At 52.3% G+C, this 24,115-nt stretch overlaps 8 protein-coding genes across 8 annotated transcripts; 5 read left to right on the top strand and 3 right to left on the bottom strand.

The window, feature by feature from the left end:
• Window positions 1-8: 8 nt before the first annotated feature.
• Window positions 9-2,486, bottom strand: A1O5_08860 (uncharacterized protein; the record flags this gene model as incomplete). Its single annotated transcript, XM_007749441.1, has 1 exon — window positions 9-2,486. One exon carries the CDS (start codon window positions 2,484-2,486, stop codon window positions 9-11), a length of 2,478 nt encoding a protein of 825 aa, XP_007747631.1.
• Window positions 2,487-3,200: 714 nt separating this feature from the next.
• A1O5_08859 (uncharacterized protein) lies at window positions 3,201-3,887 on the top strand (the record flags this gene model as incomplete). Its single annotated transcript, XM_007749440.1, has 1 exon — window positions 3,201-3,887. The coding sequence occupies one exon, from the start codon at window positions 3,201-3,203 to the stop codon at window positions 3,885-3,887; it is 687 nt and encodes a 228-aa protein (XP_007747630.1).
• A 176-nt stretch (window positions 3,888-4,063) lies between these two features.
• On the bottom strand, window positions 4,064-5,096 carry A1O5_08858 (uncharacterized protein; the record flags this gene model as incomplete). The annotated part of the gene is made up of 4 exons (XM_007749439.1): window positions 4,064-4,216; window positions 4,278-4,428; window positions 4,662-4,782; window positions 4,874-5,096. The coding sequence occupies 4 exons, from the start codon at window positions 5,094-5,096 to the stop codon at window positions 4,064-4,066; spliced, it is 648 nt and encodes a 215-aa protein (XP_007747629.1).
• A 3,874-nt stretch (window positions 5,097-8,970) lies between these two features.
• On the top strand, window positions 8,971-10,620 carry A1O5_08857 (uncharacterized protein; the record flags this gene model as incomplete). Its single annotated transcript, XM_007749438.1, has 1 exon — window positions 8,971-10,620. One exon carries the CDS (start codon window positions 8,971-8,973, stop codon window positions 10,618-10,620), a length of 1,650 nt encoding a protein of 549 aa, XP_007747628.1.
• A 1,084-nt stretch (window positions 10,621-11,704) lies between these two features.
• Window positions 11,705-12,865, top strand: A1O5_08856 (uncharacterized protein; the record flags this gene model as incomplete). The annotated part of the gene is made up of 4 exons (XM_007749437.1): window positions 11,705-11,770; window positions 11,849-11,859; window positions 11,955-11,984; window positions 12,058-12,865. The coding sequence occupies 4 exons, from the start codon at window positions 11,705-11,707 to the stop codon at window positions 12,863-12,865; spliced, it is 915 nt and encodes a 304-aa protein (XP_007747627.1).
• An 882-nt stretch (window positions 12,866-13,747) lies between these two features.
• A1O5_08855 (uncharacterized protein) lies at window positions 13,748-15,370 on the bottom strand (the record flags this gene model as incomplete). Its single annotated transcript, XM_007749436.1, has 1 exon — window positions 13,748-15,370. The coding sequence occupies one exon, from the start codon at window positions 15,368-15,370 to the stop codon at window positions 13,748-13,750; it is 1,623 nt and encodes a 540-aa protein (XP_007747626.1).
• A 645-nt stretch (window positions 15,371-16,015) lies between these two features.
• On the top strand, window positions 16,016-21,206 carry A1O5_08854 (DNA replication ATP-dependent helicase Dna2; the record flags this gene model as incomplete). The annotated part of the gene is made up of 3 exons (XM_007749435.1): window positions 16,016-17,524; window positions 17,579-17,674; window positions 17,724-21,206. The coding sequence occupies 3 exons, from the start codon at window positions 16,016-16,018 to the stop codon at window positions 21,204-21,206; spliced, it is 5,088 nt and encodes a 1,695-aa protein (XP_007747625.1).
• Window positions 21,207-21,831: 625 nt separating this feature from the next.
• Window positions 21,832-24,075, top strand: A1O5_08853 (uncharacterized protein; the record flags this gene model as incomplete). The annotated part of the gene is made up of 1 exon (XM_007749434.1): window positions 21,832-24,075. One exon carries the CDS (start codon window positions 21,832-21,834, stop codon window positions 24,073-24,075), a length of 2,244 nt encoding a protein of 747 aa, XP_007747624.1.
• Window positions 24,076-24,115: the final 40 nt, after the last annotated feature.

Here is a 24,115-nt window from a genome sequence, read left to right as displayed (position 1 = left end):
CCACAATTCTATCTCCCACTCGCAAAGTTGCGTTGAAGCACAGCTTTGACGTTCCCGTCCAAAACCACGGCTCCCGGCACTTCTTTGTCGTGAATCAATCTCCCTTTCGTCTCACCTGCCTCCCACTGAGCCAGCATGTCGTTGCTCTCCTTTGGCTTGATATCCGGCCCTGCTGTTCCCACAGTGATATGTGTGATTGCATTGACACTGCGCCACGAAGGTCCTTCGCCACCAGGATAGATGCGGACAACAAATGCCATGATCCGGTCGTCCCAGACCACTCTCTCCAGCTTGACTCGTGCTTGTCCGAGATTGGGCGTCAGCTGATTCTTGTTCTTGAGATCGTTCGCAGCCAGTGCTTTGCGATATTCTTCCATGTACATTTCCCACAGTTGCGGATCTTGGGTAGCAGATGCTCGGTGGATTAATGTCACGTGGAAGTCATTCTGAATGCGTCGCGACTGTTTCAGCATGCGGTACATGCGGGCTTCTTCTGCCGGAGCGTGGTCGAACATGGAGGTTAGAATGGATTCAATGTTGTTGGTTGGCACCGATATGCTGAAATATTCAAGCTTGCCCGTTAGTTGTTCTAATGTAAGCGGCTTTTCCTCGTGCCGACTTTGGACAGGCATCTTCTGCCTGTGCGGCTTCTCTCCATTCGTGGACTTGCCGAATGAGAGGTCATGCTTGGTCGTGACTTCACTGCCCATGGCATAGTCAATCGCGGCTTGCATGTCCTCATCACTCGGCATTTCTTCCGGGAGGAGTCCAGGGTATGCATTGTAAAGATGGGTGACGACTGTCTCCAAGTTTTCCAGAGAAGACGCACAAACGTCCAGATCGATTACTTCGTCGAAGTCGGCATCCGGGAGTGTGCTCCTGTCGCAGCCCTGAAAGCGTTCCAAGAACCCTTCCATGATCCCAATGATCTCCTCCGGACTTTTGCTTCCGGCCCGGATAGTTTGATGATTGTCTCCACGGTCAAGCACACGCTGACGGGTGACTTTGCGAATATCGTCGAGCATTCGATCCTTGGGCTCATGGACGTAGTGTAATGCCACAAATCTCGCATTCGGCATCACTTTGCTGACATCATCCATGATCTGCTGTCGCTCCCGGCGTTGATGGTTGTTACGGTCGGCAATCACCACTTTGTGATTTGCCATGGCATGGACTACCGCAGCAGCGAACCGGCCTGGTCGACCTTTTTGACCCTGGATATTGTCGTTCTGTACGTGACCAAAATCGAAAAGTTTTACCAGTGCAGTTGCAACGGTGGTCTTGCCACATCCGATCGAGGCGATGGGAACAAGGACGATGTCGCTGACAGACACATCATGCCCAGCTCCGTCTCCTTCAGCACGTTCTTTGGCGATGATGTCAGATCCCTTCTGGCCGATGTCCGCAAGAAACCCATCACGCATCTTGATGATTCCGTGGTTCTTGTTATATTCTTTGGCCAACGATGGATCTCTGGCTAGTTGGCGCCGTGCATATTGCAAGTACGCTTCGGTAATCTTCTGGTGCTTCTTGTACTTGGGTGGATTTCCGGCAATGATAGCTTTCGTACATTCACGCCATTGCCGATACATCAGATAGGGCTCTTCGAATTTGTATTTGAAGAACCAGTCCGGCGCAAGTGACCGATCCCTGCTTCTCTTCTTGCATCTGACCACGAACCCTTCCGTGTCTCGTCCTTCCCAGGAACCAGTCTCACCACATTTCTCCAGGAACTCTTTGACCTCATCCAGTGACTGGATCATGACATACTGTGCCTTTTTGAAACCCCATGTATCAGCAAACTGGTGCACCTCCGAGCCGGATAAGGTGACAAACTCGGGGAGATTGAAGTTGATGCCGTGAAGGTACAGCCCCGCCGCTTCGGGGGGGTACTCGAGGACGTGTTCTTCGAATGAGTCGTCACACAACTCGCCGACCGCCGTAGCATTCATCTCTCTCAAGGCTTCTGCTAGCTGACGTGTGGTCTTGCCCACACTTTCGACGTGTCTCTTGATCCATTTCTCCCCAACACTGGCATGACTCTGGTCGACATCGCCGCGCGTGCCCGTAGAATGCTTGCTGCAAACTAGTAAAGTGCCATCTTCAAGTCCAGACATAAAGATGATGCAACCATTCTCTTTAACACTCAACTCGTAAGGCCCGGTAGTGTCGTTCTCAATGTTGACCCACTTTGTTTTGGGGACTTCGTCGACGTTGAAGAATTTGTCGTATCCTCGGACGGCAATCTCTGGACTACCGTCGGATCTCCTGGTGGTGAAGAGCCCACGAGCATAGGTAGGAAGGTCATCTCGCTTGTAGTCCCAGTCATTGAAACGCCACGAGTCAACCGTGATGCCCTGGGTGCCTTCAACTTGGAACGTTGCCTTCTTGCAAGAGAATCCTTTTTTGCCTTTCGGCCGTCCTTTGTATTTTGCAGCTTCGAGGGTTTGAATTAGTTGAGAAATGCGATGAGGATCCTGAGCCATCCTGGTCACTGGGCGACAAGATCGATCACGAGGAGGGTTTATGACGAGTCGGGGAGGCTCCCGAGAAGACAAAGGCCCAAAAGGTCGCTAGTTGCACGTTGACTGCCGAAAATGAGGTTGCGGAATTGATGAGGCGAACAGAATGTGGGCAGGTCGAGGAAGATGGGAGTTGCCGGAAAATTAAGTCATGAGAGTCACTTTTACTAACCACCAAGAAGGCACAACCCACGACGCCTCGATTTTTGACTTAAGGGCCAGGAATTCACAGTGAGTCATACGCCCGCTGTGACATTCAGCAGGATTTATCTCGACTTTGAATCGAAGTGAATGTGGATGAGAATTCGTACTAGTGGGTCAGAGAAGTGCTCAGCCTGATGGGGGGACGCCTTTGAATCAGCCTTGCAGCCACAGTTGTGACAGGTGCTGCTCGCTAGGATCGTTCCACCACTCAGAGCCTTGCGGACCCAGTTCAATGACTCAATAGCGACTCGGTGGCTCGGAAAGTATTACTACTTTGCTTTTTGAACCTCACCCGTTCACTTTCATTTCCCCTACTTTTGTTAGTGTTGCGGCCACATTGGACTGCGCACAACGAGTCTACGCCCTGGACAGCCCTAGACTAGCATCTGACCTCCCCTTACGGACCACCAAGTTCGGCTATGCTACAAGGCCACCTTTGAATCGTCGACTGCACTCCTTCCTCTCATGCCAACCATGTCAGCCGAGTCCAACCTGAACCCGTTTCTGCTCGCAGCAAACACGCCGGACCCGGATCACCGCCTTTTGCCCCTCCTGCGTTCAGACCCCGAGTTAGCTTCTGGGCAAGACGCACATGGTTACTCGCTGCTGCATGCTGCGGCTTCCTACAATCATGTGGATCTCTTACGCTCACTTGTTAACGAGTTCAAAGTGGATGTGAATCTGAAAGACGAGGATGGTGAAACATGTTTGTTTGTGGCCGAAACGGTCGAAGTCGCAAAGTGTCTGGTGGAGGAGCTGCACATTGACCTGCAGGTGAAAAATGACGAAGGTATGGACGCGCTCGAGAAGTTCGAGTCAGAGGAGGAATTTCCAGAAGTCGCAGAATACCTCCGCACCTTTACCTCCCTAGATCCTACAGTGGGAACGGCTCCTACCCGGCCTGGGCCGGTTTCCAATGGGGCCCAACGCCCTCCGTTACTTCCACCAAATGTGTCCATTAACATCGGCACTGAAGCCGATGCGGCGCCTGGAACACTTGATCAAGAACCCGACCCTGAATTCAGGAGAAGAATAGAAGAGCTGGCAGCAAAGGAGAATTTTCACACAGCAGAAGGTCAGAGAGAATTGCGTGAGTTGATCACGGATGCGGTAAGAGACGTAGGAAATGAGGGCCGAGAGGTTAGGAGACGTGTCGAGTAATTGCAAGCGCATTGGACTTTTGCAACAGCCAGTCATGCAAGGCGACTTCTCACCCACGCAACGCCCTATTGCATATAACACCGACGGGAACGGGCATAACCGGGTGTAGCCGGCGACATGGTTATATCTTATTCCCATGGGGTTTGCAACACGGAGATCTGTGTTCCGCAAAGGATTCAGTCGTTCATCCACGCAGTTACCCGATTGGAACCAAATCTAGCCGCGAGCCGCAACCCGCTACCTCCCATCGGAAAGTAGCTGACTAAATACCACACCAAAGCGACGAGCTGCACAATCGACGAAAATAGAGTGAGAATCGTGGAGTGGAGCTGACGCGGTAATGTCAGCAATGTCTTGCAGCATCGCGACGAGGCCATGGATTCTACTTACACCGACGGCAAAATAGATGGTCATGACGATGGAACCAAAGTAAGCGGCGGTGAATGGTAGACGAGGGCCTGAGAGCAAGTGTGTCGCGTATTGTACCGGGCCCATCAGAAAGGCCCAAGATGCCAGAAACATCAAGGAGCCGACCGACCACCTATCACGACGCGTCAGCCACACGCACGACTCCATTTAGACACATGCACAAATTCAGGTTCTGATTGCCAAAGACACGCCTCGCAGGGGTCTTCCCGAGCATGCGCTTCAAGCTCAATATAGAAAAGAGCTGACATCATCATGGGGTGCACGCGCTGTCACATGGCCCGTGGCCCAGCGCGTGGTGGTGTGTAGCAAATGCCGCAAGGGCGGGAATAACTTCAGCAGACTCACAGAATTGCGAATTTTCGTGGCTTTAGGGACAGAACCGGAAGCAGCACAAAACAGATAACAAAACATGCCAGCGCTGCAAGATTACAGACGCCAAAAATCAACAAGCGGTCCCATCGGCTTACTATGAAGTAACAAATGTTAGTAACCCTTGCGCCTGCGGATTTTGGATGTTCTGTATTCTTGGACAGGAGTCATGCGTAAAGCCAACTTACATGCGAACCACCCCTCTTCTTCCTCTCTCCTCGTCGGCGCCGGTAGGGGTGCTCCGGGAGCCTCGTGTGTAGGCAATTGGACATAGCTCTTTCCTCCAAATGGATTGAGTGATGAGATCCTGGACAACAACGGGTTTGACGACGACGTATTGGCCGGCACGTCCAGATCTCTTCTCGACCACCCCAAGGAATTCATTGACTCTCGAAAAGAGGAGGACGCCATTTGTGACCGGTCAATCTTCCCCCGTTCAGACTGCTCTACCCGGACAATGACTCTGTCTGCAACAAACGTGACACCTGTTACGACGACGATCTGCCCACTTTGGGTCTTTTGGTCCTTCAGACAGACAGGCCTGGGTCCTTTAGAAGCTTCGAGGTTTTGTATTGCCAGTCGGAGAAAGGCAGACACCAATTGGAGGAGCGACGAACAGTGGAATGTCTTTTGACTTTAGCCCAGTGCCAGGTTCTCGCTTGTGACCAAGACCCAACTCAAGACGACCTCGCGGGATGACGGGACCGAAGTAGTTGTCAGAGTAATGCCGTGCAAGGACAATCCACTCCGGGGCGCATCAATTGAACTCTTGTGGAGGGAGAGCAGATGGGGGATAGGCACGATAGGCAGAACCGGAGAGCAGGATTCTGCCGGCTGCCTGCAGAATGTCTTGCTTTGCAAGGTGACAGCCTCCGGAGTTCACCGAAGTTGCCGACAAGGCAGAGGAAGGATTCGAGGTCGATGGAGAGGATGGAGACTCGAAAGGGAGGTGGGAACTGCGGTAGCACCAGGGCTGTCAAGGGCAAAGTCTCGAAGAGGCCAGAGCGTGAAGCCCAAAGCAGAGAGGCCCGGCTGTATTGAGCGGAAAGTTGGAGAGGGTGAGCGACCAAGACAAGTCCGAGCGCAGTTTGCGCAGATCCAGCGTCTGGAGTGCTGCAAGGAAGGTGCCACGGTTGCGCTAAAAATTGACCCAGACCCCCTAGAGGTGATTTGGGCCAGGCATCCAATCACCGCTCCACCCTGTCCCTCCCACCACCCCTCTATTACCCCCCCCTTTTTGCGGTTTGTATGTAGGTATTGCTCGCATATTGCGCCAGGTTTGACCGATTGCCCACTGCAGCTTAGAGAGCTTAGAGCATGCTATGCCGTGAACAGGATCGCGATACTGCTCGTATCCCGGACCGAGGTCATCAGCCCAAGGGCTGAATGTCCGCCGCTAAGCCCACAAACTTCAGTTACTACTATCAGCTTCCCAGCACCCTCGCAGTTCTGGTAAAGCGTGTCTTTTTTAGTAAGGACTACCCGTGCTGAACAAGGCCGGACAAGCCAGCAGCCAGCAGCCAGAGCCCAGAGCGCGACCGGCCAGCGGTTCGTCCCATCCGCATGTTCTTGCAGCTTGGGTACGTTCGACCCACGCTCGTCCCCGTCAACTTGACTAATGCACGAGGAAGCTTCTCCTCCACGGTGCAACGGGCGCATCCGTTGCACTGCGAGAAGTGTATGCATGTATGTAAAGAACGCAACACTGCATGAGCGATGCCAATCTACCCTGCATGCTGAATGCAAAGCATGACGAGGTTGTGATATTGGCTGGCGTCGAACAAAAGGACGAACTCTAAGCGGCTTCCGTGGATCTGATCGCTCGTGTCGTGTCGCACAGCATTCCAGAGGAGAGTACAGACCTCAATCCAACCCGGGCAGCGTTGCGACAGAATGTGCTACTTTTCTCCGGCCGAGGATGGACGGGGGCCATGGGTGAGCAATGAGCATGGATTCGGGGTTTGCGAAAACAGTCATCCGCAAGCATCATGCCTTTTCTGGAAGTGCTGTCAATACCATGGTACGCACCTCGCAGCCTTGACGGCCCCTCTGGCGCCTCTAGTGAGCAGGAGATTGTGGCTTGGCTAGTCGGAGTGATGTCGCTTGGGGGGGCACTTGACCCGGCTCATCCTGATCGACTGATGTAATGCATGCCTTGATATACAAGTCATGCCGCAGTGCGGGCGACGAAAGGGTGTATGTACGTAGCCATGCGGGCAAGAGAACGAACTCTGTGCCAGAGTCATGAGCCTTCCAACACGGGCACCCGAGACAAGACCAAGTTGGCAAACATAACAGATATAGTTGAGGGAGGGGTGGGTGCTCGTTCTCTCTCGTCCCATGCCGCCTCGTCGCCTTCTTTCTCTCCAAGACCTGGGAGACCCAAGGAGACCCAGGGTTCACACCCATTCGCGGGGTCCACCCGTTGCTGCTCATCCCGCTCATATCAGACCAGGGTCCAAGCCTCGCGCATGTATTTCAATTGGGTTTTCCGGTCGTATCCGGCACCCTGCACGCCGCCTCATGTGGCTGCGCATGGAATCAAATGAGGGATCATGGTGGAGGTGCATACGCAAGAGGAGTGGCAGCTGGAGGGTGGACGGTTGGAAGGGCAGCCTGTACTTGGTACTGGTTGTGACGAGCCAGCCTTGCATGCACATATAAAGAGATCGACTGATCCGGGTTGGACGTAACGAGAAGTTATCGTCCGTCTAGATTTTCCCCTAGTGCACGCCGGCTCAATTCGTTCGAGCGCATACATACGTACCTATCTTTCTAATTATCGCCTTACCTTCTCTTCCATCTCGTCTCCATCGGCTTGCCCCTCTCTCCTCTCCGCGGGATCGTCCATGCCTAATGCTACTGCCACTGCCTACTGCCTACTAGGTACATCCTGCCACCGTGCCACTACCATCCCGAGTGTGCCACACAGTGCCTATCTGCCAGTCGACCTGTCAAGTGTCAACCTTGGGACGACGCACAGTCCAATTACGTCGTGCTTGTGGCGTGAGTGGTGGTCTCTTGAGTCACCGAGCCATCGAGTTGGTTGACCTGTTGCCGCTTGCCGCCGCGTATTGCAGCCCCTCCCTGTGCCAAGGATCGAGCTTCGAGTCCAGATCGACTCGGAATTCCATTGGCAGATTCGAATCGCAGTGAGAGCCACCAGGGCTGGTTAGCAGTGGGCGTCCACTCGCCAACCCAGAACCCAGAACCCAGAACCCAGCGCCGCCACTGCTCTCCCCCCCCTCGACTTCTCCGTCGTCTTTCTCCTGGTTCCCGCTCACTCGGTCACGGCAAGACACGGCCGCACTCAAAATTCACTTCCCCAAGTTGCCTCTCTCTTGCTACCACTGTCACCAACCCTTGACCTGACTGTACCCTCACTCCCTCCCTCCACACTGCCATCCAACAACCACACCGCATCCCACCTTCAACCACAACCATAACAACCCCGGAGCCTCGCCATCCCCGGACACTGTGTCCTGTTCTGTTTTGCCTCTGCCTCACATAGATTACGACGACTTCTGACATTGACGACATCGAGTTGTGCTACTTGTACCTGCGACCCACGATCCCTTGATTCAGCGCCGATCCGACCGTCGATCTTCTATCCGACTCTTGCCTCTGCTAGTCGTTCGGCTTCGCCCCCCCGCGACCTCTATCTCGTCCAAATCTCAAGCGCAAGTCGCAATTTGCGCTCTTCCTTCACTCTGCGCTCCTCCAACCGCGCGAGTCATTGTTCGCGATATCATCAAGGCAACCCGAAAAGAGGCGGTATCGGCGATTTGGGTCAGATATCACTCCCGAAACACACACGCCGGCGGAGAAATCCCCTTAACCCGTCTGCTGGTGTTCGAATTGGGACGGTTGTGGTCGCTTCGCACGCTACGCCACTCAGGGTAGCGAATATCACTTACAACTACACGACGGAATAAGGCCGGGCGACTGTGAATCATCGCTGACAGCGCATACAACCGTCAGCCTCGTCCGTATCTTTGACTGGGAATTTCTCGGCACAGATGGTCACTACGTGACGACGTCAAACAAATCAATTCACTACCGGTGTCACTGGGACGGGATTACCCTTGATCCCCGTGCCTTACCTTCACTACGACCACTTAACCGAGTCAGCATTTCCAATGGCTGTAGCCGCCTGACAGCCGCTTGGTTCCTTTTGTTTGCTGCTGAGTGATATCAAGGTCAAGCACACGAGCTAAGCTCTTTTATTCTTATTGCCACCCGAACCCGACCGCAGTCCTCCTCACCTTTTCCTTTGTTTTGGATCATGACACATTCTTCAGCCGGTATGCCCTACATTAAGAGTGAGCCCGATGACTTCGGCAACAACCCTAACCGATTCATGTCAGCGGCCAACTATGGCAACTCTCAGAGCTATGGCAACCAGTTCAACAACCAGCAAGATGGCGCGAGCATTGACCCCTCACAACTCTCCATGCCGACCACAAACTATGGCAGCATGCCATACAACTATGGTGGAAACGCTATCTCATCTAGTTTCGGCATCGGCCCTGTGAACGCCGGCTACGCCGACAGCGAGTTACTAGAGTCTCTCGACTTCGGAAACAACAATGGCCAAGGCATGTTTGATGATTTCACTATGGCGAATCCACCGAACAGCAATAACAGAAATTCAGGTGCCGTCCAAATGGACCAGCAGAACCAGGTGCCACACGTCTATTCAAGTACGCCCGACGGACCTCCCATTCAGAGCCCATTCCTGGGCACCTTTGACTACAATCAATTTAGGCCCATGGGCTCCCTTCCCACGCACATGTCGCCTCATCAGGGCTCCCAATTTGGAAAACGTCCTAGCATTCAGGCGGCAAATCGGAAATCGTCCGATCAGAGATCTCCTCTGACTCCACGTACGGCTGGGATAGCGGGACTTCAGATCGGGACCCCAGAGTCGGGAAATCTCGCCAACGGTCGCCCCATCCGTGCTCCAAATGTCCAGAACCGACATGCTAAGACCTTGTCGGGACAGTACGACAGCACTCCCGGGAGCTTTCATTCATACTTAGATTCTCCGTTGTCGTCCCCCGGCAATGGCATTCACCATGCTGGCATTTCTGAGACACTTGGACCTGGTCATCATGCCTCCCTGCCTGCCAAAGTCGATACGGGACTTAGCACTAGCAATGCAGAGACTGCGGAGGCAAAAAAGCGGAGGAGACGGGCATCTCACAACGCCGTTGAACGGAGACGGCGGGACAATATCAACGAACGCATCCACGATTTGTCCCACTTAGTGCCCCAACATCGCTTGGAAGATGACAAGGTCAAGAAACAGCTGCAGAGTACCGGACCGCTGTCGCCCACTACCGGCGCCACGAGCATGAGCCCGCCAAATGCTAACAGTGCTGCCACGTCATTACTTGCGGGTGCAGCCGGTCGTCGCGCTGCCAGCACTGCGGGGAATATCACGATTGGATTGCCGGTCGAAGAAAAGGAGAAAGGTCCTAACAAAGGCGACATCCTCAACGGAGCAGTGGCATGGACTCGGGATCTCATGTGGGCGCTTCATCAAAAGTACCAACAGGAAGATGAACTGGCGCAATACATTCAGACGATAGGTGGTCAATGGCCTTTCCAAGTAACAGAAGACGAGAAGCGCATGCGTTCCGAGGTCTTGGATGCTATGGAGAAAAATGATTCCAGCACCTTCTCCTACTCACGCACAGATGGCTCCGGGCTGCGGGTCCCTCGGCACACCAACGTCGCCGGCGAACGAATCCAAAACCACAATCCCAGTCTCAGTCCTCAAAGCAACTTCGAACTCAGCCCTGGCTTCCACAGTGGAGGCAGCGGCACCAACAGTGGCAGCAATGGGCCTGGCCAAACACAATACTGGCACAGCGCTGGACATACAGGCATCAGCTTCAAGGAAGAAGACGAGTTCATGGACATGAATTGATGAACTTGGGGACGGCGATGTCTCGAGAAGAATGCCGCCTCCAGAGGAACGCGAGTGACAGACACAGCAGCAATAGCGTTCACTTTCGATGTCAAGGTCACAGCTGCTGACTCTTCACACCTGCGTCGATAACGATAACGGAGCAGTATATGAGGGTGGGGAAATTCTGCCAGCTGATTGTCTCCCCCTTGTTTTCCCGTCGAGTATTTCCACCGACGTTTGGGATGTGACGTTCCCTGTACTTGCTGGATGGGATTTGTGGTCTGGTGTTCCATCCCGTCGATTTTTGTCTTTTGTTTGCCTGGATACCCCCTCGTTCTGACATTTGATCTTCTCCTTTGTAAGCCGGCGCACATTTGAGGGATTGTGTCTTTTTTTGTTTCCAGTCAAAGGCAAAGGGCAGCGCCAGGCCTGGGACGGACTTGTATTGTACTCGGTAGGTAGACACGGAGGATCCACGCCGTGATCTGATATCATGGATCATGACTTAGTGGGTAGGGAATCCATGATACTAGTAATACTTTGAATGAAAGGGTTGTGTCTACATATCACCCTAGTTAGTTCCATCGTCCATGGTTGAGGGCATGTACTGGGATTCCTCGTGAGCCATCCACGTTCCACCACTTCACGATCCGCAGCTTGGCCGATCTGTTATCCGAGACCCGGATATGCCTACCGAGAAGTCCGTTTTGGGGGACCATTCACAACGCCGGTCCCCTGATTTTCCCGCTTCTCCAACTGGAGGGAGCAGTGGGAGCAACCACTTTTTCTTCACCAAAGTCCCCCAAAGTCGCGAAGTCGGAGACGACTGGTCCCCTGCGCCCAAACATTTTCCTATTAACAATCCTTCCTACCTACTTTTCTTCTGTTTGAACCTCTGTGAAGCAGACACGGATTTTTTACGTTGCTGCTTCAGCTGAGTCTCTTTCTCTCCTTGTGCCCGTGCCCTCTCCTCTCCTCTCCTTTCCTCCCCTTGCGACCTTTGTATTTCTGCACTCCTGTCGCTACTTCTGCGCTTACACCTTCGCCTTCGCCTTGTCTTGAAAGCAACCGGATATCGCACACACAATACGTTAGAAGCAAGATGACGGAAAAACCTTTGGGCTTCGGCTACCAGATCGGTGCCGGGGCTATTGCTGGTGTCTCTGAGGTACGTGGAGAATGTAGATAGCGGCCAGAAGAAACAGAGGTATCCCCATTCAGAGCTCTGGCTGATCACAGTGTTTAGATTCTCATAATGTAAGTCCCAGTACCGCTTGCTGTGCACGGGAGACCAGACCATCGCGAATCGCAAGATCTTGCCGACCAATTTCCAACTAACTTGCTTTATCCAGGTACCCGCTGGATGTAGTCAAAACGAGAGTGTGAGTTCAATCACCACGAAGCCCAGATGGCGCAGACAACACCTAGCTAACCACTTCCTGCTCTCACCAACAGACAGCTTCAAGGCAAAGCACCCGTCCCCGGCCAAGACTACTACACTGGCATGTTCGATTGCCTGCGCAAGATTGTCAAGAATGAAGGTCCCTCTCGGTTATATCGCGGCATCGGCGCGCCCATAATGATGGAGGCACCCAAGCGAGCGACGAAATTCGCCGCGAATGACTCGTGGGGTGTATTTTACCGGAATTTATTTGGCGTGGAAAAGGCCACTCAACCCCTTGCGATCTTGACCGGCGCGACAGCCGGCGCGACAGAGGCGTTCGTCGTGGTACCGTTCGAACTGGTCAAGATCAGATTACAAGATCGCGCGTCGGCGGGCAAGTATAGCGGAATAATGGACTGCGTCGTCAAGACGGTGAAGAGCGAGGGACCACTGGCGCTTTACAACGGGCTGGAGTCGACCCTGTGGCGGCACATCCTCTGGAACGCAGGTTACTTCGGCTGTATATTCCAAGTGAAGTCGCTCATGCCCAAGGTCGACAAATCCGACCGCGTAAAGGCGATGCTGAACGACTTCATCTCCGGCACGATTGGCGGCACCGTCGGTACGATCCTGAACACGCCCATGGACGTGGTCAAGTCGCGTATCCAGAATTCGCCAAAGGTCAACGGACAGGTGCCCAAGTATAACTGGGCATGGCCTGGTCTGGGCACGATCATGAAGGAGGAAGGCTTCGCCGCGCTATACAAGGGCTTCTTGCCCAAGGTGCTAAGATTGGGCCCTGGAGGCGGAGTGTTGCTTGTCGTGTACACTGGAGTGATGGACTGGTTCCGAAAGATGGGCGCTCAACCAATCGGTTAAGAGAGAGAGAGAGAGAGAGAGAGAGAGAGAGAGAGAGAGTTGTGTGAGCGAAGGGAGGAGGTTCTCGTTTTGATTTTTTGCGTTTCTTGGTCCTCGTCTCCAGATTGAGAAGTCGAGCCAACAGACTCGAAAGGAAGCTCTTGCGCTTGGTTAACCCGCACGTAAGCACAGTCAAGGAAGAAAGGGAGGAGGAATCTCGCAAGCGTCGCATACGTCGCATAGAAGCAGATAGAAAGAGAGAAAGGCTTGATACGCAAAAACGGGGGTTTCTGATTTCTGCAATATATGGGAGGTTTCGAGGTAAAGAAAAAGGGCTAAAGGGGCACGCAAATTATTGAATACTGACACTACTCAGTTTTCTTGACTATTTTATTTTTTAACATTTGCTTCTTGCTCTTGCTCCTGTTACATACCATACGTACCACCAGTCCTAATCACAGTCTACATCCTGCATCCCCCAGAAAAGGGGGGACGAAGACATAGCTACGTAGGTAGGAAGGGCGAGCGAGATAGGTGAGAAGAAATGCTTTGGCAAGCAAAGGTCCACGGCCTCTTTCACTTTCCAACTGGCGTTTGTACTCGACCGCCAATTTTCCTCCCTGTCTCGGTCTTGATCTTTCTCTTGCTCTCACTCTCGCTCACCCTCTTTTTTTTTGGCCCGAGCAGATCCATGCAAGATAAGTCCGAATTTTGTGCAAAACTCGACGCCCTACACATACAGAGTCAAATGCTTCTGCCAATGTCAACGCCGATGCCTGCCCATGTTCATATCCAAGCCAATGCCCATGCCCGATGTCGATGCCAATGCCAATAACTCCGACTGATATTCAAGACATGCTCCACAATACAAGGTCAGGTATCCCGGCCAGCTAGAACCCCGATTCACTTTGCCCGTCTGATATACCATCTCGACCTTGTGCCTTCTTCGAGCTCGACAATGACTTTTGAAGGTGGACGAGACCCTGTTTTCTGCTTGTCTCCCCGGTTCCTGTGCTCGTCCGCGGCGCCATTGGGGTATTTTGATTTGTTTTCGTTCACATCGACGTTCCCGTTCTCATTTTCACTTGATCTTTGAATTTTATTCTGCTCAACATCTGTCTCAGCGGATTCGGTGATCTCTTCATCATTCACTTTGATAATGATTTCCCCGAAGGATTGGGCCTTAGGGTCAGTGCCTTCGTTCGCTTTCGGGCGTATCTGGAGCGATCCTTCGGCTTTCACTGGCGACGCATTGCCATTTCTCTGCCTCTGTCTACCTTGCTCTTTGTCGGAACTCGGGTTCTTCGCGGATAGATCCTTCGTGTTAAAGGAACTATCACTAGTCCAAAGTCTCTCTTTCAACGCGTCTTCCCAGCCCGCCCGCCGAGCAATTTCTTCTAGGACTAGATCACACTCCCCCAAAAGTTCGATGTCAACCTTGACCCCTTCACGTTGGCAGCGGTCCTTACTTATCCATATCTGCGGGACTGTTGGAGGGATGTTAAGCAGCATCTCATTCACCGGCTCGACTTTGAGAGACGTGCCAACGATAACGAGCAGATCGACTTTGCTTTTGTCAATTTTCAGTCGCGGAGCATAGGCATCCGCTATGTCCTCGCCAAAGAAAGTCATGTCCGGTTTCAGCAGACCCTTGGGGAAATCCGTTTTGGCTGCTGATTCTTCAGAGTCTGTGTCTTCAAATTCATCGCGCTTGCGTTTCTTCTTGCCGCTGCGCCCGCGGTGCTTGACGTTACTTCTGGGTTTTGGACCCCCATCGAGCAGGGTGCATTTGCAATAGGGTACTCCTCCCGCCCGCACTACAGGCATGTATTTCCTGGCTGTCGTCCGTCTCCCACAGCTCATGCAGGTGGCGGTTGCCAATGTGCCATGGCATTGGATCAACTTCGAGGAGGAAACACCAGCAGCTAGCTCTAGTCCGTCGATGTTTTGGGTATAGTTGGTCAAAAGCTTCCCTTTTGATTGCAGCATAGAGATGAAGGCGTGCGTCAAACTGTACTTTGGAACCAAGGGAACAGAAACATCGTGGACTGATTTGGTTGGGTCGACGGCCCTATCAGCGGGCACAAGTCCTTGCATCTTAGGAAACACCTTTGCAGCTTGTTTGAAAAACTCTTCTGGGTCGGCTTTGAAATTATCAATGTGGAACAGTTCCTGTGGATCGTTGTATACCGAATCGACGAGGAGATTGTAAACGCCATTCGCAGAACGAAAATCAGGTACCCCCAGTGACGTCGAAATACCGGCACCCGTCAACACAATGATATTCTTCGAGGATTTGAAGAGTGAGACAGCATGATCCAGTGTATAATACTGATTCAAGCGGGGCCGGATTTGCGGAACTCTGTTTGCGGGGGAAGAAAGCCTTCGGGGCGGTAGTGATGACGCCCTGTCCATGTTTAACTGATGAATGCGGAGTAGTTTAGATGGTGACGGCCGATCGGGTGAAGTGTCGAAATAAGAATTGCCATCTCGATGGGCGGGCGAGTGAGGTGCTGAAGCCGTCATTGTTGCGCGATCAAACGTTCTCGGGAAACTGTGTGATTGTCGAGACTTGAGAGGCGTTCAGTGTTGAGTCTAGAAGTCGTCTGTTTCAGGTTTTGGGCTGCAAGAACAATAGATTCTGACGCACGGCATCAGCACTTCGCCTGACACTTGGTCATCTGGGTAAGGCTGAACAGAGTGTGGTCCCAGGCTCGTGATGGAGGTTGCGAATCTCGAAGGTTCGGAATTGATACACTCGAGGCATGACTGTCGATTGATACACGGGCGCTCTGAGGGGGAGAACGGGTCAATGCACTTTTCTCCGAGAGCGCACGTACTATATACGACTGCGAGATCCTGGAGAGAGGCTGAGTCTGCTCGAGCTGACCAAAAAGCACGGAGTAGGGGGAGGGGGGGTGTGCTGGGATGTGGTTCGAGCGTCTCCTGAGCCCTGAGGCTGTGCCGTTCTTGGAGAGCCCTCCATGACATCATAGCACAGCAAGGCACGTGGACACGCTTCTTGACGCGCTTCCCGCCTGAACGCGACTTGTGGACGTTGTGTCCGCAAGTGTCGACCCTCCCTCCAAAACATTGAGAAATCAGTCAGTCTTCCTACAACACTCAACACACCCCCATGACTGCCACCGCAAGCCCAGCCGCTTTAGCATTATGCCCTCCGCCTCGTCGGGCGTCTCATCGCAGTCGAGAAGAAAGCTCAAGGCTTTTGCATTCGATGAAAGGCTGCTGGCTAGTGATGAAGACAAGGAGAACCAAAAGGATCAAAAGAATACTCTGAGGAAACCCGAGTCCGATGATCCTGACCTTCTCCGCCAGCACGAGGTACCCGAACCCAGAGTTCCCCATACACCTGCAGTGCGCATTCCCATCGAAGACCTCATCGCAAATACCGAAGATGCGTACAATTGCACTCCACCAATAAACACCCCGAAAGACCACGTTCTTTGGCAGACACATCCGGACAGCTCAGATGTTTCGATAGCGGCTGGCGCCACACAAAGAAGCAGAAAACGCGCTCACAGTTCGTCGCCCTTCTCCTCACAGCAGCTTTCCGTGCACAAAGATGCCTTGAACCTTGACGCCTTGAACAAGTCCCTTCGCACTCCCAACAATGACCCCACACAAGATCTATGGAATAGATACACGAATGCCAATGGATTGAAGAAAGATGCAAAAGAGCCGACTTTGCCCTCACATATTCATTTGCTTCCTTCATCGCCCCAAACACCAAGTACCACCAGTAAGGATAGCGGCTTGAGACGAACACACAGCTGCGGAATCGAGTGGCCTACATCAAAAGCGAAGCGCAGAAAGGTAGAGACGACCGCGCACCACAGCCGCACCAAGGAGCTTTTTGCTGCTTCTCGCAAGGATATTCTACGCCGTGACCTTCCTAATAATACTCGGGTCGGACTTCTGCTCGAGAGGATCCAGGAAAGTTTGACCAAAAAGGTTGACGCTGCTGAAAGTCCCTCAAGCTCCTCGCCACTTCCGGACAGACGCTCTCAGGCGTTTGTATCGCCAACGAAGCCGACAAACAGGATCAGACAGGTGTCTGATGGTCTTGTAGATACGGCTCGCTCTCCCCGAAAAGTCCCATCGGGAAAAGTTGCGATTCCGTCCGAAATATCATTCTCGTCCGAGTTCAGCGATGATGGTCTCGATATCGAGGCTTTCGAGAGTGTTGAGTGGGCCCTTGAACAAGCCGAGGCGAAGGACAAAACAAGTCATGTCGTATCGAATCACAATGAGAACGGCCTGAATACACGGCCTAATATTCACTCTTACGATGAGGCCAGGTCTCTCCAGCTTGATGGATCAAGGGATCAAAGGGGAAGGCCGCAAAACGAGAATGATGAGTTAATCTTGCAGTCGGAGCATACTGCCACAGAATTCGATGAATTTGATGATGACGATGACGACGAAGAATTGATGAATGAGATGCTTGATCTTGCAGCTCAGTATGATTCACCATCGCAAGCAGTGGCGACCAAGCCGCAAGCCCCTGGGAAACCGACTTCGGGGACCAATCCACAATCCAAGTACCTTGAAACACTGGATGAATTTCAAGACGCCTTTGATGATGATGATGATTTCTGGGAGGACATTGCAAATGCCACCTGTGGGGAGGGAAGGACACCGATCGCATCCAAAGATCATGTACGTTCTTCATAGACTTGAAGTTGATGACACGCATACTGATAGAGTAAATAGACATCAATTGACAATCGAGCCATCAAACGGTATCTCATTATGGAGGTCTTTGAGAGTGAATATGAATACAAGCCTGGACGTAGACGACCTGAGAAAGTATAGCTCCCCTTTCCCTGGCTACCCTCGGAACACTAACTGGACCTAGGTGCTCTCAGTCAAAGATGAGAGATCCGGCATGTGCTATATCATTCTATTGCGAGAATCCTGGTACGATACGAGATGCACCAAAGGATCTTATGTTCACGTCATTGGCAAATTCGGTCATACGGGTCAATGCATTGTCAATGATGCCGACAACATGATCATACTCCATCCTGACCATCTTATTTCCTCAACTGTTGTTGGAGATTCCTTCACCTGCATGCGACGTGCCGTTCTCCAAGACAGAGTGAAAGCTACCAGCGCAGCCAGCCAGCCTCAGGTGTACGGCCATATTCTGCACGAAGTGTTCGGACGTGCTTTGCGGATAAACAAATGGGACATGCAGTCGTTCAGAGAGATCGTCGACAAGACTCTTTCGTCTTACATCGAGTCGCTCTATGAGATCGGTGTCCGCGTTCAGGACGCGACTGAGTATCTTCTAGGAAAGACACCGGAACTAATGGCATGGGCTAGTGTCTTTGTCGGAGATACCCTCTCTGCTGATGCTCTCATTCGTGATCGGAACGGCCTTCTGGTTCCTGCCACTGTCAATAAATTGCTCGAACTGGAAGAACATATCTGGTCTCCCATGTATGGTCTCAAAGGGAACATCGACGCCACAGTCCAAGTACAGATGAAGTTGCCGCATGAACAATCACCCAGGACTCTGTTGGTGCCCTTCGAACTGAAAACTGGTAAGAAGGACAACGTGGAGCAGCATCGTGTCCAAACAGCGCTTTACACTCTGCTCTTATCAGACAGATACGATATCGTTGTGACATGCGGCGTGCTATACTACATGGAAACTTCTAAAACATACAGGGTTGAAGGCATCAGAAACGAGATTCGCCACATGATCATTCAACGAAACGAATTGGCATGCTTTGTTCATGACAAGTTAGCTCTGCCGCCAATGATTAAGAAACAACATCTCTGCAAAAGCTGCTACTCCAAGGCGGCCTGTTTCACGTACCACAAGTTGTCCGAAAATGGTACCACAGAAACCAGTGGTCTGGGTGAGAAGTTCAGCGAAGTCGTCGACCACCTGTCCGCAGCCCATCAGTCTTTCTTCAAGAAGTGGGATGATTTGCTCACGAAGGAAGAACGTGATACCATGAAATTCCGCCGCGAGCTTTGGACAATGCTGAGTTCAGAACGCGAGGCAGTTGGGCGTTGCTTCTCAGAGGTAGTGATTCAGCCTGGATCGGCATTTGAAAATCCTGAAAGCTCCAAGATCAACCGATTTGAGTACACTTTTGTCAAGCATATGCCTCGTCCCGGCTTCTCTTTTAGAGAGTCACAGATTACCACCGGAGAGCCAATTGTAATATCGGACGAGAAAGGACATTTCAACTTTGCAGCCGGCTTTGTTACAAATGTACAGCCCTCTAGAGTTGTGGTTGCGGTCGACCGGAGACTCGAACGTGCACTGAGAAAATGGGGAAGCTTCGACCCAGTCACTAATCAAGTATTTTCTAGTCATGTCAACGTGACTGAGGATGGCAACTCCCCGTCTTCGCAACCTGACGGCCCCATCCTCTACCGAATCGACAAGGATGAGTTTGCGAATGGGATGGCTACAGCGCGGAACAACATCCTTCGAATGATGGAAAAAGATCTCTGGCGCGCACGAGAGCTTCGCCAATTGATTATCGAGAACAAGCGTCCAGATTTCAAGGCCAGTTCAACAGCGTACACGCTATCTGGACCAGCCTCTCAACAAAATCTCAATGTCGATCAGCAACGAGCCATTGAGAAGGTTATGGCCGCAAAGGACTATGCCCTCGTCCTCGGAATGCCGGGTACGGGAAAAACCACAACCATTGCTCACATCATCCGAGCGCTTGTGTCTCAAGGCAAATCAGTACTTCTTGCATCGTACACACATACTGCGGTGGACAACATCCTGTTGAAGATCAAGGATGATAACATTCCCGTCCTACGAATTGGAGCGGCCAACAAAGTGCATCCGGAGGTGCAGTCATTTGCAGACATCTCAGGGCTTCCCAAACGCACGACAGAGGAGCTTCACATCTCCTGGCACGAAAGTAAAATCGTGGCAACTACTTGCCTCAGTGTCAATCATGGCATTTTCAACGCCCGGACATTTGACTACTGCATCGTGGACGAAGCTTCTCAGATCACTTTACCAGTGTGCTTGGGACCAATTCGAATGGCGAGAACTTTTATCCTCGTGGGTGACCACTATCAGCTACCGCCTCTAGTCCAGAATAAACAGGCTTTAGAGGGCGGCCTAGATGTAAGTCTCTTCAAATTGTTATCTGACGCGCAGCCAGATTCTGTGGTCAACCTGGAACACCAGTATCGAATGGCAGAAGATATCATGCTTCTATCGAGGGAACTTGTCTACTCGGGTCGGATCAAATGCGGCAGTGAAGCCGTCGCCGGTCGAATGCTGGAAATCCCAGACCTTGACGGTGGGGTTGCCGCTCATCATTTCACCGCTTCTTCCCTAGCAAAGTCCAGTCCACAGACAGTCTGCCTCGCCAATGCCGGTTGTTGGCTCCGACGCGCCCTCTCACCTTCCTCTCGCTGCCTCTTCCTCAATACCGACAGCATCATACCTAGCGGTGTGGCACGAGAAACCGTGACCGGTGCACGGATCACCAATAATGTCGAAGCAATCCTTACTGCACAGCTAGTCACCACGTTAATTCACGCCGGCGTCGCGCCCCGCTCCATCGGCGTCATCACTTTCTATCGCTCCCAACTTGCCGTCTTAAGAACCGATGTGAGAGCCTTCGCTGGGTCTGTTGCGGCCGGCGAGGTGGAAATGCACACCGCAGATAAATATCAAGGGCGAGACAAGGAGGTCGTGATATTGAGTTGTGTACGAAGCAACGAGAGTCATCATGTGGGAGACCTCCTCAAAGATTGGCGACGGGTGAATGTCGCGGTAACCAGGGCGAGGAGTAAGTTGTTGCTTGTGGGGAGTAAGAGCACATTGGAAGGGAGCGGTGTGCCTATCTTGGAAGGATTGACGAGGATTATGGAGCAGAAGGGATGGGTATTGGAGATGCCAGGTGAAGCTTGTGAGATGCATTGCTTCGAGAGTGCCATCACTCAGACTAATGGCCGTACTGCGCAAATTTGTAGTGCTGGTGGACTTGTTGGAGCGCAGGAAGCGAGGGGTTCATCACCATCACCGTCCGCGCAGAAGAAATGGGCGATGAAGCAGGCGAGCGAAGGCAACTCCGCTTACGTGAGTCCTAGAAAAAAGCAGAAGCAAGGCACCTCTAGAAAGCCGGACAAGGTTGTCAGAGGAACTGGGCTGGTCGGTGGCCCTGATGGCGGGCTGCAGAAGTTGTTGGATAAAAGACCCGTCTTGCGGGATGTACTGAACGAGCTCGTTGGTGATGGGTGCGGAAACGAGTTGGACAAGGAGAATATCAATTTGGATGCAGATCCATATGTGGACATGGACATGGATGCGGATTTCGACCCTGTGGATTTTGGAGTATACTGAATACATGCTCCACAATGCAGATGGAGGAAAGCTACGGAGTTCAGGAACTGTTATTCGGATGTGGGTGGGCAACTTGCTTTTGGATTTTCGAGGCGAAGGTCTTCTGAAACTTTGAAGCCACAACACAACAGGTTGGATAAGCACTCTACCGTGGGGGTTCCGGTCTCCTCGTGTATCTGAGTTTGAACTGGACTTCGTCGCCAACTTGCCTCGTAGACATGCTAGTCGGCCAGATACATACTCCATCGGTTGCAGGAGAGTCAATCTCCAAACGAAATGACAGTTTGATGTTGAAGACATGCTGTACTTGACGGAGAGAAGAGATTCAAGAGATACCGACGAGGCTGTGACTCCGTATATCCTCGCAGCCTGGTGCCTGCCCCCGCTAAACCAACCTGGGATATCGCGTGCCCCTTGCAGCCTTGACGTCCTAAATTCCAAGGCTCCCTCATCTTCCACAAACGATTCAACACCATCCGTGGCCTCTCTTGGAAAGACTCCGTTCGATTTGACATTCATTTTGCTCTGGCTAGAAATGGAGATTCACTCTTCTGCGCTCGGGATGGTGCATTAATTTCATTCGATACTTCTCTAGGGTACCCCGGGATAAACAACTTCTGACAGTATGGCCAGCGGCGAAGTGTATGTGGGGCAACGCCGCAGCTATGCTGGTGCACTATGTAGTGTGCGTTATCATGGCCCTCTTTCCAATACGAAGGGCGAATGGCTGGGAGTCGAATGGGATGATCCCAGCCGTGGCAAACACAATGGACAACACGAAGGTCAACAGATCTTCCAATGTCTTTCGTCCTCACCGACTGCTGCCTCTTTCGTGAGGCCCTCCCGCAATCCTGACCTGGAACGGACGCTCCTCGAGGCGATCAAGTTCAAATATGCACCTATTAGCAGTTCAGGTGTTAATGTCGCCGTCAGCAGCGCCGCGGACGATATGATCGAGATATCAGGAAAGGTGGTAGAAGAGGTCGGATTTGAGCGGATTCAGAAGCAATTATCTGTTCTCACCGATCTCAAGATTGTCCTCGTCGATGAGTTGGTGGTCTCAGGCATCGCTCGACGCGGCGCTTCCAGACAGCACATTCGCAATGCACAGCTCGAAGTCGAACGCACATGTCCAAACATTGTTGAACTAGACTTGGGTTGGAACGTCATTGAAACCTGGCGAGACATTGTGGACATGTGCATTCCCTTTCGAAAATTGAAGATCTTGAAAGCCGGTGGACTGCGCTTACGGGACTTTGAGGTCGACTATTCGCAGGAAGCATGTCCGTTTCAGGATGTCGAGGAGTTGCATCTAAACGAGTGTCTTCTCACTCCAGAGCAGATCCTCAACATTTTTTTCTCCAAAGGGCAATGTGGCTTTCCTTCTCTGAAGACGATATCACTATCACTGAACGAGCTGGGTTCGTTTGAGATAGATGGCGCCACAGTGGCGTCCCAATGTCCTGCTTTAACGACGTTAATTCTCGACAACAACCGATTTGCAGATTTATCCTCTTTACCCGTTCTCTTCTCATTATTTCCCAACATCAAGACGCTTTCGTTCCAAGGAAATACTATCTCGAATCTGGGCCTCGACTCTTGTAGCTCCTCTACTTCTTCGAGCATCTCGAACCTCGAAACCCTGAATCTCGCCAACAACCAGATCCGAGACTACTCATTCGTCACCAGTCTTCCGGACCTGTTTCCCAACCTCACTTCGCTGCGCATCTCACGGAATCCATTGTACGAACAATCCACCACTTCAGACGAGGCTCAAAGCACCACTTCGGATTCTACATCATACTATCTGACCCTCGCGCGGATCCCTCACCTGAAATCTCTGAATTATACGACCATCACACCGCGGGATAGGGAAGAAGGCGAGATCTACTACCTATCGGTCGGAGAGAAGGAACTGCGATCCCTATTGCAAAGAAATACCGCCAGGCAGCCACTAGACCAAGCGTCTGAAGCGCAATCAAGTCTTTCGCAGCAGGAAACGATCGCGCTAGCCCGCAAAAGCCACCCGCTCTACTCTAGTCTCTGCCAAAAGTACGATCGTGAGGATATCCTTTGCCTGTATCTCCAACAACAATCGTCCGCAAACCGCTCTTCAAATGTCTCTCAGGAGAAGTCCGACTTTGAGAATTATGCGCCCGGGACGCTCGGCTCCCGGCTCGTGGACGCCTGCTTCTATATCCCTCTCGGTCATGCTTCCACCACCACGATGGTGGAGCCATTCCAACGCCTCCTCCCGACAACAATATCGGTGTACCGCCTGAAGTCTCTCCTGTCCCGGCACTTCAGCCTTCCGCCACTACGGTTCAGATTAGTTTACGAGTCGCATGAATACGACCCCGTCGAACCCATTTCGAGCACGAGGAACCCGACTGCCGGAACCGGCGAGGCCAAAGATGCCTGGGATGCGTGGGGCGAGTGGGATGTCGACGAGGACAAGAACGAGGCTGGTGACACCGATGGCAGCGGCAGCGACAGGAGCACTAATAGTGAGGGTGAGGGTGATTGCCAAGGCGATGGTGGCCGGGGAGACCCAAGCCAAGGGAAACATCTCAGCCATCTATCCCCGGTTGACCATGGAAACCTTCTGGACGGAAACACCCAACCCACGATGGTTTCTATGCCCATGTACATCACGCGCGAGGGTCACCGGTTCAAGAAGCGCGAGACTGAGGTCCTCGACGGGATGCGCCCTTGGGGAGACTTCTTAGACCTGGATACCGGTCACGGCCACAGTCACAGCCTCAGTCATGATTTGGACCTGCAAGGCGCACATGCCGGCCACTGGAGTAGTGGTAGGAGGGGGAAGAGGGAGGTGAAGGTTCGTGTGGAACCCCATGATACCATATGACCCAGGTGATCAGCATAGGTGGGGACACCGGGTTTGGTTT

The sequence above is a fragment of the Cladophialophora psammophila genome, assembly GCF_000585535.1.
Source record: "Cladophialophora psammophila CBS 110553 chromosome Unknown aczJe-supercont1.14, whole genome shotgun sequence".
Taxonomy (NCBI): domain Eukaryota; kingdom Fungi; phylum Ascomycota; class Eurotiomycetes; order Chaetothyriales; family Herpotrichiellaceae; genus Cladophialophora; species Cladophialophora psammophila.
Note: the sequence above shows the minus strand (reverse complement) of the source record. Positions and strands in the feature narration are given on the sequence as shown.